This window comes from Poecilia reticulata, linkage group LG9 (assembly GCF_000633615.1).
Source record: "Poecilia reticulata strain Guanapo linkage group LG9, Guppy_female_1.0+MT, whole genome shotgun sequence".
In the NCBI taxonomy this organism is placed as follows: domain Eukaryota; kingdom Metazoa; phylum Chordata; class Actinopteri; order Cyprinodontiformes; family Poeciliidae; genus Poecilia; species Poecilia reticulata.
Genome location: NC_024339.1, coordinates 33,548,676 through 33,561,009, shown reverse-complemented (window position 1 = coordinate 33,561,009; position 12,334 = coordinate 33,548,676). Strand labels below are relative to the sequence as shown.

The 12,334-nt window shown below is 45.1% G+C and overlaps 1 protein-coding gene across 6 annotated transcripts in view; it reads right to left on the bottom strand.

Annotated features, from left to right (window-relative positions):
• Positions 1 to 12,334, bottom strand: part of ddr2l (discoidin domain receptor family, member 2, like) — a 21,825-nt gene that overhangs the window by 4,319 nt on the left and 5,172 nt on the right. Inside the window, exons 1-16 of one of the 6 annotated variants that reach the window (XM_008419487.2) lie at positions 12,080 to 12,323; positions 7,514 to 7,612; positions 7,311 to 7,413; positions 6,969 to 7,044; positions 6,674 to 6,826; positions 6,381 to 6,528; positions 6,181 to 6,289; positions 5,921 to 6,110; positions 4,718 to 4,958; positions 4,487 to 4,588; positions 4,272 to 4,414; positions 4,060 to 4,171; positions 2,692 to 2,808; positions 2,002 to 2,076; positions 426 to 670; positions 104 to 231 (exon numbers count right to left, since the gene is read on the bottom strand). In XM_008419487.2, the coding sequence (XP_008417709.1) occupies positions 104 to 231; positions 426 to 670; positions 2,002 to 2,076; positions 2,692 to 2,808; positions 4,060 to 4,171; positions 4,272 to 4,414; positions 4,487 to 4,588; positions 4,718 to 4,958; positions 5,921 to 6,110; positions 6,181 to 6,289; positions 6,381 to 6,528; positions 6,674 to 6,826; positions 6,969 to 7,044; positions 7,311 to 7,413; positions 7,514 to 7,574 (2,003 nt within the window). In that variant the 5' untranslated portion in view covers positions 7,575 to 7,612; positions 12,080 to 12,323. Of the gene's footprint in view, positions 1 to 103; positions 232 to 425; positions 671 to 2,001; positions 2,077 to 2,691; positions 2,809 to 4,059; positions 4,172 to 4,271; positions 4,415 to 4,486; positions 4,589 to 4,717; positions 4,959 to 5,920; positions 6,111 to 6,180; positions 6,290 to 6,380; positions 6,529 to 6,673; positions 6,827 to 6,968; positions 7,045 to 7,310; positions 7,414 to 7,513; positions 10,819 to 12,079; positions 12,324 to 12,334 lie in introns of those variants that run through there. The other 5 variants (XM_008419485.2, XM_008419484.2, XM_008419486.2 and 2 more) reach the window with 5 other exon arrangements.

Below are 12,334 nucleotides of genomic sequence, written 5' to 3'. Positions count from 1 at the left end.
TGTCCCTCTCTGTGTGCAGGGTCAGTGTTTGACCTCTGACCCCGTCCCTCTCTGTGTGCAGGGTCAGGGTTTGACCTCTGACCCTGTCCCTCTCTCTGCGTACCTGGCCTGGCTCGTGGCGTCGGCCCTCAGCTGCTTCACCGCCACCAGAACCGAGCGTCCGTCTCTGTCGGGAAGAGGCGAGCCTTCCCCAAGGAATTCTGGGAGTCCCTCGGCCTCACACAGGTGGACCTGCAGAGAGGAGCCGAGTTTCTGATTCTCTTTCATTTTTCAGTGTAAAATATGTTCTGCAAATAAACTTTATTAACAGATGAATCATAGCCCATGTACAATGCTCTGCATGTTAGTCGTAATTTATTACAATTAACATGTTGATTAATATTCACTGAAAAGAAATAAATCTAAAAACCAGGTCAGTGTCGTACCTCTCCAAACTGTCCCTCTCCCAGCTTCTCCCTGAAGATGAGCTGGTGCCGCGGGAACTCTGCGGCGGAGATGTCCTTCCTGGTGAGGGAGTCGACGGTCAGGGCGGGGACGGCGTACATGTTGCTACCGGTGACGCCCTGCAGCCGGACGATGTCCGTCTCGGCGTAGTGCGGCGCGTTGCTGTTGAAGGACTGGTGAGGCGTGCACTGGGTGACGTCCGGCTCGGCGTAGCCGCCGCCGCACGCTGTCAGACACACAGCCTTCATCATCACCATCACCATCATCATCATCATCACGACTAAACAAGAAGATTTTACTTCAGTATAAAAATATCCAGGAATTAGTAAAATCAGAGATTAGACAGGAAAAAATAGATTAAATATGCAACACAATGAACTTTGCAGGAATATAAAGCAACAAAGAAATAATGTGAGAAAAAGGTAGAAGAACCACTAAATATATCCTGATCAGACGTCATGTAGTTACAGAGTAATAAGCAGTAATTACAGCTTAGTTAAAAAGACAATATGAACACATTAAAGCTATAAAGCATTTTGATTAAATAAATGACTGAGGGATTATATATTACCAAACTACCTACAGTTTAGTACCAAATTAAAGTCATTTTAACTTGGAGATAAGATTGAAAAAGGAGTAAAAGGTTCATAACAATAAACACAATTTATTATTATTATTATTGATTCTTAAATCAATAATAAGAATCAATTGATAGGTCAGTGACTAAATTATTGTAAAGGTGTAATAATTATGTGACACCATATGATTTAGAGAGAAGGATGGTGAAACAAGTTGGTCATTTTAGATAAATTATTTATTATTTTAACATGCATAATGAAAAACACACCAAATGAAATAGCAACTTGAAATTTGTTGGGGAAAAAATATATATATATATATATATATATATATATATATATTATAAACATATAAAATATTTTATTATAACATTATAATATCATATTTATAAAAATATAAAATATTATATAAACATGTAATTATGGCTCAATTTTAGATAATATTTCTATCTTTTTTACAGAGTTTTATTATGTAAAGACAAAAATAGAATCTAATACTTCAATAATAAGATGGTAATGGGGAAGAACAAAATTATTATAAATGTAAAAACCAGTTAATCACATTTCAGTTAATATGATATTAATACAGAGGTTGCAGTTTTATTACACAGATATCTAATTAAGTTGTTGAGTAATTATTAGTAAATTCTAATAATTATGTTGTAACAAGATAATAAATGCTTAAACTAATGTATGAAATATCAATACTTTTTTTATTAAAGTATCTGTACTAGTGAAGATGGTTCTACTAACTAATATTTTACAGAATACCCAAAAATACTTTTTATATTTTTGGCCTTTTGTTTTCAGTTGTTTAACTTTGAGTTGATTTGCAGGTACCAGGTACCATGTTGTTGTAGTGCTTTAGCGTTAGCCGAGCTGTTTGAAGGTTAGCGTAGCAGAGCGTTAAAGCTCTGAACCCCCGCTCTGCTCTTCCACCTGATAAACGTCTCGACTCGTCACACCTTTCATCTCTTACCACCAAGCCATCCTGACGTCTGGCGACAGGAAGTCAGCAGCAGCAGGTCATAGAGAGGGTTACCGAGGAAGAGCGCTGGAGGAAGAGGAGACACGGAAAGAGGCAGAGAGCTGCAGGAGGAGGAGAGGAGAATGAGCATGCAGGAAGATCCAGACGAGAAGAAGAAACAGAACCGACAGAAAGTCTGAGAAAAGTGAAGGAGGTGAACCAGATGTTCCCCTGCTGGGTGGGTGAGCTGCTTCTAATGGCCACCAGGGGGCAAAGTGGAGCAGAAACCCTGATTTACAGAAACCCTTCAGATCTGGAAGCTAAAAGTCTAAAACACGCAAATAAAATAGAAATGATCAAAAAATAAACCAGAAGAGATTATAAGTTAAAAATAAAATTAATTGAAAAGTGAACAGAAGAATAATCTGTCCTCTCTGGTCTACAGAGTAGAAATATTAAAGGGACATTACCCAAAGTTTTACTGGTATGAACAGGAAATTCAAACCTTTATTTGAAAGCAAACTATTTAAATGAGTCTAATTAGTAGCTCATGATGTTTCCAAAAACCAGGAAAACATCAGAGGACAGAAATCCCATCAGCATCCAGCTGGGATCCAGTTACAGCAGACAGAAAGGTTCTGGTTCTGCCAAATGGAGCGGATTCACTTTGGGTTGGTCAAAGTGAGTTAGGATCTGGTCTACCTGAAGCCTCGGCGCTCTGCGACAGCTCCGGCAGCTTGTTCCTCAGGACGGCCGGGTTCTGGTACTGAGGGTCCAGCAGGAAGACCCTCTCATAGTGGGGGTCGGTGTTGGTCGGGCCTGGGGGCAAAAATACAACATGAGCAAATGAAGTCTGACATCAACGCTGGAGTTTTATTAGTCCTTCAAATAGTTAAACATTCATATTCATGCTCTTATTTTGAAGTGGGTGAACACTGCTTACGTCTGTTTCCTCTCCTCACTTTCTCTACCTGAGCTACGGTGCAACAAATGACGTTTATCCCAAACCCAGAATGAATCGTTCTGCAGTAAACACTTTAAAATCCACTGCTGCTCTTTCTGACTGAAGCTCTGCTGAGGTCAGCTGGTTAGAAAAACTCAACAACAATCGGACTGAAACCAGGAGTTCTGTTCCTAAGAATCACTTCCTGAGGCGCAATAACAAATCTGAACTGTTGAGGGCGATATCATATGTTGGCACACATGTTTTCAACACATTTGAATTTAGCATTTGAGTGTTAGCTTCTGCAAATACCATGTTGTTGTAGTGCTTTAGCGTTAGCCGAGCTAATGTTTATGATTAGTGTTTTAAGGTTAGCATAGCTAACTTTTTAGTTAGCATTGCCCATCATCTGTCTGTTCCAGTGTTTTATAAACTTTGGTGAAATCTACCAAATCAGGGTTACGGGAAAACTAAGCATTCACTCATGTCAATAGGTGAATGAATGACATTCACATGCTAAAGGTCATCAGTCGGCCTTGATGCTAAATCCAGATTCTAGAGGCTCAGTGGGATTTCAGAGCGATGCCACTGGTCAATCTGAGGCCCAGTTTGACGTCCATGTTTCTCTGACAGGAAGCTGAACATGCAAACAGACTTCAGATATCTGGGACTAAACCTCTGCTTCACCCTGCAGCCAACATGACTTCCTGTACTTAAGACTGGCATCACTTCCTGGATAAACAGAAGCACGAAGCCTGAGTGAGTCGGGCTTCGGATCCGGATCGTGTTGCTCTTTGTGCTGGAAGGTTTGAGGCGGCAGCTGGAAAACCGTTTGTCCTGACAGACTGTGTGTTGTTGGCCTTCTGCTGACAAATGTTTCCTCCATCTGAGCTCTAGATGTTTCCTCTGATGACCTCTAAATGAATTATGTCTCATCTCATCCCTACAAGCAGTCAAAATGTGTTCTTCTGGAAAAAACTTGTGTTTTTCTGTGATAAGACATGAAGCAGCTGCCGGCTCTTCAGAACATAAGAGGCTTCAGCGCTGAATGTTTGTTGGGATGAAGGAGTATTGAATCTTAAGACCTGAACAGGTAAACCTCTGTGGCATCCCAGTGACAGCGCTACCTGCTGGAGGATGCCGGGACCGCGGCGGCACCGGGGGCGTCTGCAGGATTATGGTGTCGCTGCAGGACGACAGGCGGACCGTCACCTCCTCATCCAGGATCTGACGAGGAGCCTGGGTCCGAAAAAACAAACTTTTACTTTTCAATTCACAGGATCTGTATTCTAACTAAGATCAGTTCAAGAGAGAAATGTTGTTTTTTTTATCTTTGCACCTTCTCCAGCACCTTGCAGACACACTGGCACCAGAGGATGAGGAAGATGATGATGACCAGCAGGAGGATGATGGTCACCAGGCAGCCAATCAGGATGGGCGTGTTCCCTTCGTCGGAGCTGCTGCTGGCGGACGGAGCAGCAGCTGAGGAGAACCGGAGAGAACATGAAGGTTTCTGCAGGAAGCTAAGGAATCTAAAGGAACATGACGTCTAACCTGTGTTATCGGTCTTTGGTACGGTTGTCATGGTGATGTCCCTATGTCCACCTGGAACAGACGTCCCCATCAGTGGCTGTTGTGTTGGCAGGACGATGTCTTCTAGTAAACAAAAACATGGTCATTATTTATGTCTTACAACCTGCACAAAGTTTGACTTTGTGGTAAATTGCTAAAAAGCAGAGAACCAAACACTCAGCCCTGAGGAATGCCGACAGGCTGAATATTTACCTGACTGAAATGAGATCTCACTGAACATCATCCAGACGTCTGCGTAGTAGAAGCGGCAGCGGAGCGCCCTGGCGGCCCGGCGGCTCAGCGGCACCGTGACGTAACGGGCGCTCGGGTTCCTGTCGTCCAGAATGGTGGAGAAGGAAACGGGCTCCGGCTCCCAGCTGAGGGAAGGTTTGAACCAGCAGGACACGGAGGAGAAGATCTTCACACCGCGGGTGTACATGTTGTTACTGTGAACCTGCATCAGGACACCGGTGAAGAGTTGGACAGAAAGACAGAGGAGGACAAATGAGTCAATGGTGGGAAAAACAAATATCTGTTTCAAGACAAACTGTTCAAGAGTCACTGAACAGTTTGACCCTCTTATTTTTTGTAAAATAAGAGGGTCAGACCACATCCCTCTGTTCAGCCCCACACTTGGCTCCGCCCCTCGGAGTCTCTTGGCTCCGCCCACTGTGGTGAAATATTTTTACATTTCTCTAGAGGCGGGGCCACACGTTCGGGGCCACGCGTTCGGGCGCCACGCATTCGGGGCCACGCGTCTGGGGCCACGGGTTCGGGGCCATGCGTTGAAAGCCACGGGTTCTGGGCCACGCGTTCGGGGCCACAGGTTCAGGGCCACGCGTTGAGAGCCACGGGTTCTGGGCCACGGGTCGGGTCCACACATTCGGGCGTTCGGGGCCACGCGCTCACAGCAGGGTTTAGTTCCACTCTAACTGAGGCCCTGAGGCCTTTAAAGCTTTGAATGTTCTGGTTTTTTCTGGACCTCCTGAGTCACTGATGAGCTGTTGGAGTGATTCTGGTGGGTCGGCCCGACCTGGGAAGGTTCTCCAGTCTTTCTCGTCTCCTCCATGTTTGGATCATGTTTGTCCCAAAGCCTCAGAGTCTCTGTAATGTCTCCACACTGACATGTCAGGGACTTTGTGTCTCATCTGGTCTGTAGGTCTGGTTGTGGTTAGTTAAATGCAACCAGAGAAAGTGGTTAATCCCAGTTAATTCACAATTTAAGAGGGAAGGAATTACTTTTCACCCAGGGCTGGTGAGGTCAGGATAACTTCCTGAGTTTTCTCTGGTCAGTTTTGTCTGATGTTTGAATTTATTTGATGATTTTCTTCATGACAGTGTAACTGTGAACTCTGTGGATGTTTTAAAGAACGTCTGCATGTCTGAGTGAGATGAGAAGAGAGCTGAGCTGCAGACCTTCATGGAGGTGAAGTTCCTCAGCCTGTCGAACACAAACTCCATCTCCACATATCCCTGAGTCCCCGGCGTGTCGTTCCTCCAGCCCAGGTAGTCGTATCCCTGCCACACGTTGTACTGGCGGGTTGCCAGGAAGTCGTCGCGCCCCGTCACGCCGTCCGTCAGCTGACCCAGGCCTCCGGACAGCTTCCTGTTAGGAGCGACGCCGTCAGTCGGAGGGAACCGGGGAGCTGGACCAGCTGGTGTTTAAACATACTGACCTTTTCTCGTGGACGCCGTCGTACGTGGAGTCGTTGAGGCTGATTACTGACGGGTTACCAGGCGACACCATGAGCTGACCCTCTGGAGCGCTGTAGGACAGCAGCCCGTCTGCAGACAGCAGGGAGAAACCTGAAGGTTCTGCTTCATGCTGCATCATGATCAACATCTGAAACGGGTCTCAGCCCAGCGTGCGGCGTACCGTCCCAGGGACAGCCGTACAGCTCCACCCTCATGCAGACGGTGGTGGACAGCCTGGTGACGGGGATGACGCGGACGAAGCGCGCGATGATCGGAGGCTTCAGGTCGTTGGAGAAAACGCCGTAGGTGTCTTTGTTTCCGTCCAGGACCTGAGAGCAAATATGAAGGAAACAAAACTAAAATAAAATTTACTGACAGAGTAAAACCTGGTTCTGACTCAGTGAACCAGTCTGAACTGGTTCCCTCCATCCCGTCCAGCTCCAGCTGTTTGGTTCTGTCGTATTCGGGTCTCACCTCCTTTCCCAGCCGGTTCTTCCAGGACTTCCACAGCTGTCCGTCTCGGCTGTAGTTCAGGCGGTAATGCGCGGCGAACTCCTTCCCCAGACCTCTGGCGTAGCGACCCTGAGTCCCGAACAGCGTCAGGAAGGTGAGTCTGCGCAGGTGGATCTGCAGCAGAGCGTCAGTTCAAACCGTTCAGCATCACTTCCTGCTCCACCTTCCACTCCTCACCGCCTCCACCTCATCTAAACCATGTAGAGCCAGAGCAGAGCTGCTGTTCAGATTGACCTTTGACCCTTTTGAAACCAACCTGCAGGTACTGAGAGTCTGAAGGCTCCAGCTGCCCTTCAGGACACCAGGCTCCGTCTCCGTCCTCAGAGTTCAGCCTGCGAGTCAAACATGTTGGTAAAAAAGGTTTAATTTGAAACGGCATGTAGGAAGAACCCAGGCTGGGATTCGAACCCAGAACCTCCACTGTGTTCTGCTGCCCCATCACATTCACAACAACCTTTCACAGTAAAACAGATTCTCCTAGAGCCACCATTTTATTTTTGTGTTCAGGTTCATTGCATTTTATTCAATGGGATGATAGAAAACGACATTAAAAATGATAAAGCGATTTTCCTTCCAGCCTCCATGAAGCCTGGCTGACCTGCCGTACTGCGGCCCGGTGGTCTCGTACCACCGGCTGGACGCCGTCAGGTCCTCATCGGGGATCCGTCCGTCCTCCATGCCCAGCGCATAGCGACAATGTTCTGAACACAGAATCACACACGGAGCCGTTTTACTCAGAGGTTCCAGAACCGTGGGGGTTTGGGCCACGTCACGGCGGCCATCTTGTCTCAGCGTGTTCACCTGGATCGATCTGTCCAATGGCTGCTGGAAGCTGAAGGATCAGCAGCAGGAAGAGGTGCATGATGGTCCAACGGTCACACCAGCAGGCGTGCTACATCTCTGAGAGGAAAACAGGAAAAATCATTCGACTGTTACATAAAAGATATTTATTGTTATTCAGTGACAGACGATGGTTGGACTGAAGTTACAGAACACAGAACAGAACTGAAGCAGAGCTTTTAGAACCATTTGCTTTACTTATGGAAACTTTCTGACGTTTTTAGAGAGAAATTTTCCTCTGAACAGTTTTAATTTGTCTTTTAACCAGAACCAGAACCAGAACCAGGAGTTAATGAAGTCAATTCACAGAAACAGAAAATCTTAGCTTCCATGATCCGTCCAGTAATGAGCAGGATGTGAGCCGTGCATCCTCAGCATGTTTTGTGTTTGTTGCCACGGTGACCAGTAATCCAGAAAGTTTCATCCTGATGTGGGATTTTCTGACCTTAACGTTTAGAAACATAAAAATCCCACAGAGCTGAGACGGGTTCAGGGTTCTGCAGAAACTCTTCAGCCTTCGAACATCTCAGACAAAGATCCAACATTCCTTTTACGACACGCAGCGACAGACGGGTTTTATTTAATTACAGTCAGACCCGGTCCAGGACAAGCAGAACTGTTTGGTTCTGAGTGTCTCCTGCTGCTGCAGGTCAGCGTCTCTCAACGGTTTCTGAGTGATTTCATCATGTCAGCGCTCACTGAGGTTACACAACAGAAACATGTCAGGCTCCACATTTCACTTCTGATCACATCCCCCTCTCTGCTGCCGAGGCGCCGTTTCAGAGGGACGGACGTCTCTCCAGGGAACACAGCTGGACGGACCGGGAGAGAGGGACGGACACAAAGACAGGAAGAAGGAACGCTGAGCTGATAAGAAGTAAAAGAAAAACAGGCAGAAAGAAACGAAGGAAGGAGGAAAAGTCCAGAGAACAAAGAAGGGAAGAAGAAGAGCAGGAAGCTGAACTTTGATTAAAATGTTTCTGGACACTCAGATATTACAACTTTCATAATTTAACAACCAAAACTCTTTCAACTTGGCATGGAATTTTAACAATGCAGACAAAATCCTAAAGTTTAACGTAAAAACCAAAGTAAATGAGGAACAAACCAATTCAGCCACCAGACGGGTAAAATCATCTGGATCAGTTTGACTGAGGAGAAACACAAAAACTTTGTATTTAACTGATGAGTGGAAAAAATGGAAATTACATTAGCATAAAGTTATAACAAAACATAAAACATATAACAAAACATGTGAATCGTTTCTGTTGCAACAAGCAGGCAACAGCAACGGAGGATTCATTTCACATCGTTACCAATAAACATGGAGGTTTTAAAGACCAAAATTCATCAAAGTTTTATGAAATATTTTATTCTTTCATGTTTAGCTAACATGCAGATTCACTTGCTAAATATTTAGCTCTAAACTAAATGTTTAGTTAGCAAACCAAGTAGCTCAGAGATAAATGTTTATCTTCCTTACTAACAATGTAGTTTAGAGTTCAATAAAATTTGTAAATGAAATATTTATCTTGATAACTAAATTAATTTGAAACTGTGGAATTTATAAATGATAAACATGCTGAAAATATGAGCTTGAAAAATAAAACCCCTTTAGCTTCTGACTAACGTCTCTAATCCTGTCAAACTGAGTCTCTGCATGTTTGACCTGAAAGCTGCTGCAGCTCAGGTTCCAGGTTCCAGGTTCCAGATTCCAGGTTCACCTCCGTCTCATTCAGCACAGAAACTCCCAACAACCAAACCTGCAGCAACATGTTGGGGTCGGTTCCAGTCAGGCCTCAGATTATTCTGCTGCTTATTCAACAAAACTGAACCTGAACATATCTGGTGACCTGAAAGCTCCTGGAACAATCTCTTTATTTCAGTCAGAAATGTCCGTGTTGGTCTCAGGAAGTGACTTTATGGACTCGGTCCAGAGGAAAAGGCCGAGCCGGAGGCAGAGCGAGGGAGAGGAAGCGGCTTTATGTAATATTCTGGCTGGAGCTCAGATTCCTGCACCGTTGCTCATCTCTGCAGCTCAAATCACATGACAGCAGAGGGAAAGACATGGGGGACAGAAAACAAACCGGATCCAGATGAGGTGACCAAACATCTGCAAACAAAACATCATCTCAAACATTTTTAAATAATTTGAAGCATACTTTCCACAGCGGGAAATAAAACTCCTCTAGGAGCCATAAAAGAAATAATAAGAATGTATCTCAGCATGTTGCTGCTTCAGTGAGGGGCAAGACCAGGCCTGAAACAGCGCCACGCCTGGCAGCTCGTGGTATTACACCCCTACAGTTTGGCTCTGGTTAAACATGCAGCAGAACCTCTGCAGGTTCGGCTTGGTGTGCATCATGTTCTGAGGTGGAGCCTTAAAAACATGAAGATTTATCCGTTATTTTCCCCAAACCAACAACCAGGCAGCAGATTATTTATTTAGGCTGAAATCCTGGACACTTCTGATGAAAACAGTGACGATTTGGGATGAAGGAACATTTTGATTCCTGACTCTATCTGCTGACATTTAACTCAGCAACACGTTCACCTTCATGAATCCTCCCAACAAAACAAGGAAAACAAACTGAAAGAAAAACCATAATTTACTGAACATGACTGACGTTTCAGACACAAACTGGTCCATTTCATCTCTAATCCCTGAATAAAGTCAGACGACGTTTGGTGCCCAGATAAATAAAATACTTCAGTAAAACCAGACAGTAAACATGAACATGGTGAAGGCTCGCTGTAAATGTTCCTTACAGGCTCCGGTAGCTTTACTGTGCTGACAGGAAACCAGCAGCAAACGGGCCGGGCTGTGAGCAGAACCCGGGACAAACCAGAACCAACGGCTTCGGTTGGTCCAGAACCCACTTCAACCCAGAACAAGTCAGACGTTAAACGGTTTGACTTCCTGCGATGAATGAAACCAAACTTCTGTTCAGTTTCTATGAACTGATGAAGGAACCAGAACCTGAACAACAAGAACAACATTCATTCTATTAAGATTATTAAAGTCTCCAGGTTTAAAACATTTCTTTCAGCTGCTTCAGATGATTTATGGATCGACTTCAGCCGCCCTGCTGCAGTAATCACCTAAAATAACTCTGGTTCTGGTTAATTAACACAGTTTCTCTGTTTGCTCAACATTTTCCAGAGTTTTTTCTCCTTTCCTTCTTCACTCTTCTCTTCTTATCTCCTTTGTCTGTTAGGGTTAGGCTTCCTCGTCCTCGCGCCCCTCCTCCTTCCTCCTCTTCCTCCTTCTTCCTCCTCCTCCCTCCTCTTCCTCCTCCTCCCTTCTCTTCGTCCTCCTCCTCCTCCTCCTCCCTCCTCTTCCTCCTCCTCCTCCTTCGTCAGAACGAACTGAAGCCAAAAGCCTCAACATTCCAAACATTCAACGCAACCCAGATTTCTCTCTGCTCCTTTTCCCGGCCCGTCTCCGGCTCACACAAACACACAGGAATCCGTTCCTCTGCTCTGCTCCTCACCAGATCCCAGCTTATCGGGGTGAAGGAGGCAGAGTTCACTGGGAGCAGAGCAGCAGAGGGACCTGCGTTCAATCCGGCTGACGGCCGGACAAAAGGCCAGAACAGACCCAGGTCCAGCAGCGCAACACGCCCAGAACCGTTTACTCAGTCTGGAGCATTTTGCTTCTTACAATAATCCTGAACCTAAAGTCTAAGGTTAAAGGTCAAAGTGTATTAGAGCATTTATCCTTAGTGTGTCCTCATAACGTTAGTTTAAATTTATCTGGTTAAGATGCTGATTTTCAGAGATTTAGTTGAAGTTATTTTGTTTTTATTTTGGGGCGTTGGAGGACAGGCTGACTCCATCCGGGTTCATCTCTGGTTTTTCTTTCTCTATGAAATCATAAATATGCTTTATACCAACTGCAGGGAATATTTAATCCTCTCTCTGCTTTCTGTTTTTGGGTTTTAGCTCTTGGTGCAGACAGAGAACACAGCAGCTGAAACAACGCGGCACGGATTGTTAAATGGGAAGGAGGCATCAGTACGCAACACCATGAAAGATTAGAAAGACAGGAGGAAACCTAACAAACCAGCAAGCAACAAATGGTTTAAAAGAGCTCTGAGGGAAACCAGTCAATAACAGCACAGAACAACTGCTTTCATCAAAACTCAAATTCAGATGGACATTAAAACTTCTGCTCCAGTTCTGACCAGCATTCTTACTCTGACTAGCCCGCCGTTACCCTTAGCAACCGGGTTTGGTAAAATACTAGCAAGTTATGGTGAAGGAAAGCAGCTGAAAGTCTCACTTTTCAGTCTGATTTTGCCTTGTGAGGGTTTAGCTAGCTTTAGCATGTAGCCGTCAAAACGCTATTCCACCAAAGTGACCCAGACCCAGAAAGTCTCATCATGTGGTGGATAAGACAAGTTAAATCTCAGACCATCTCTGCTTCACTTGGCTCAGACACTGGGAAGAAAAAGGTTTTAGCTGCAGGTTAACACACAGGAGGAACATCTGGAGAGAGCAGAGAGAGATTTATAGATATAAAACCTGAACTGAGTCTGATGTGATTAAATCTCTGTTGTCTCTTTTGATGTAAGCAGCACATTTAGTATGAAACCACTCAAAGCTGAGCGACGCGTCCCCCTCCATGTTGGATTAGCAAAAACAGCATCAGGTGAAACGGTCAACATGATTCTGTCTCTGTTTTAACATCTCAGGAAACTTTCTGTCCAGGCACTTCAGATCAACGTTCCTTCAGATCAACGTTCCTTCAGATCAACGTTCCTCCAGATCAACGTTCCT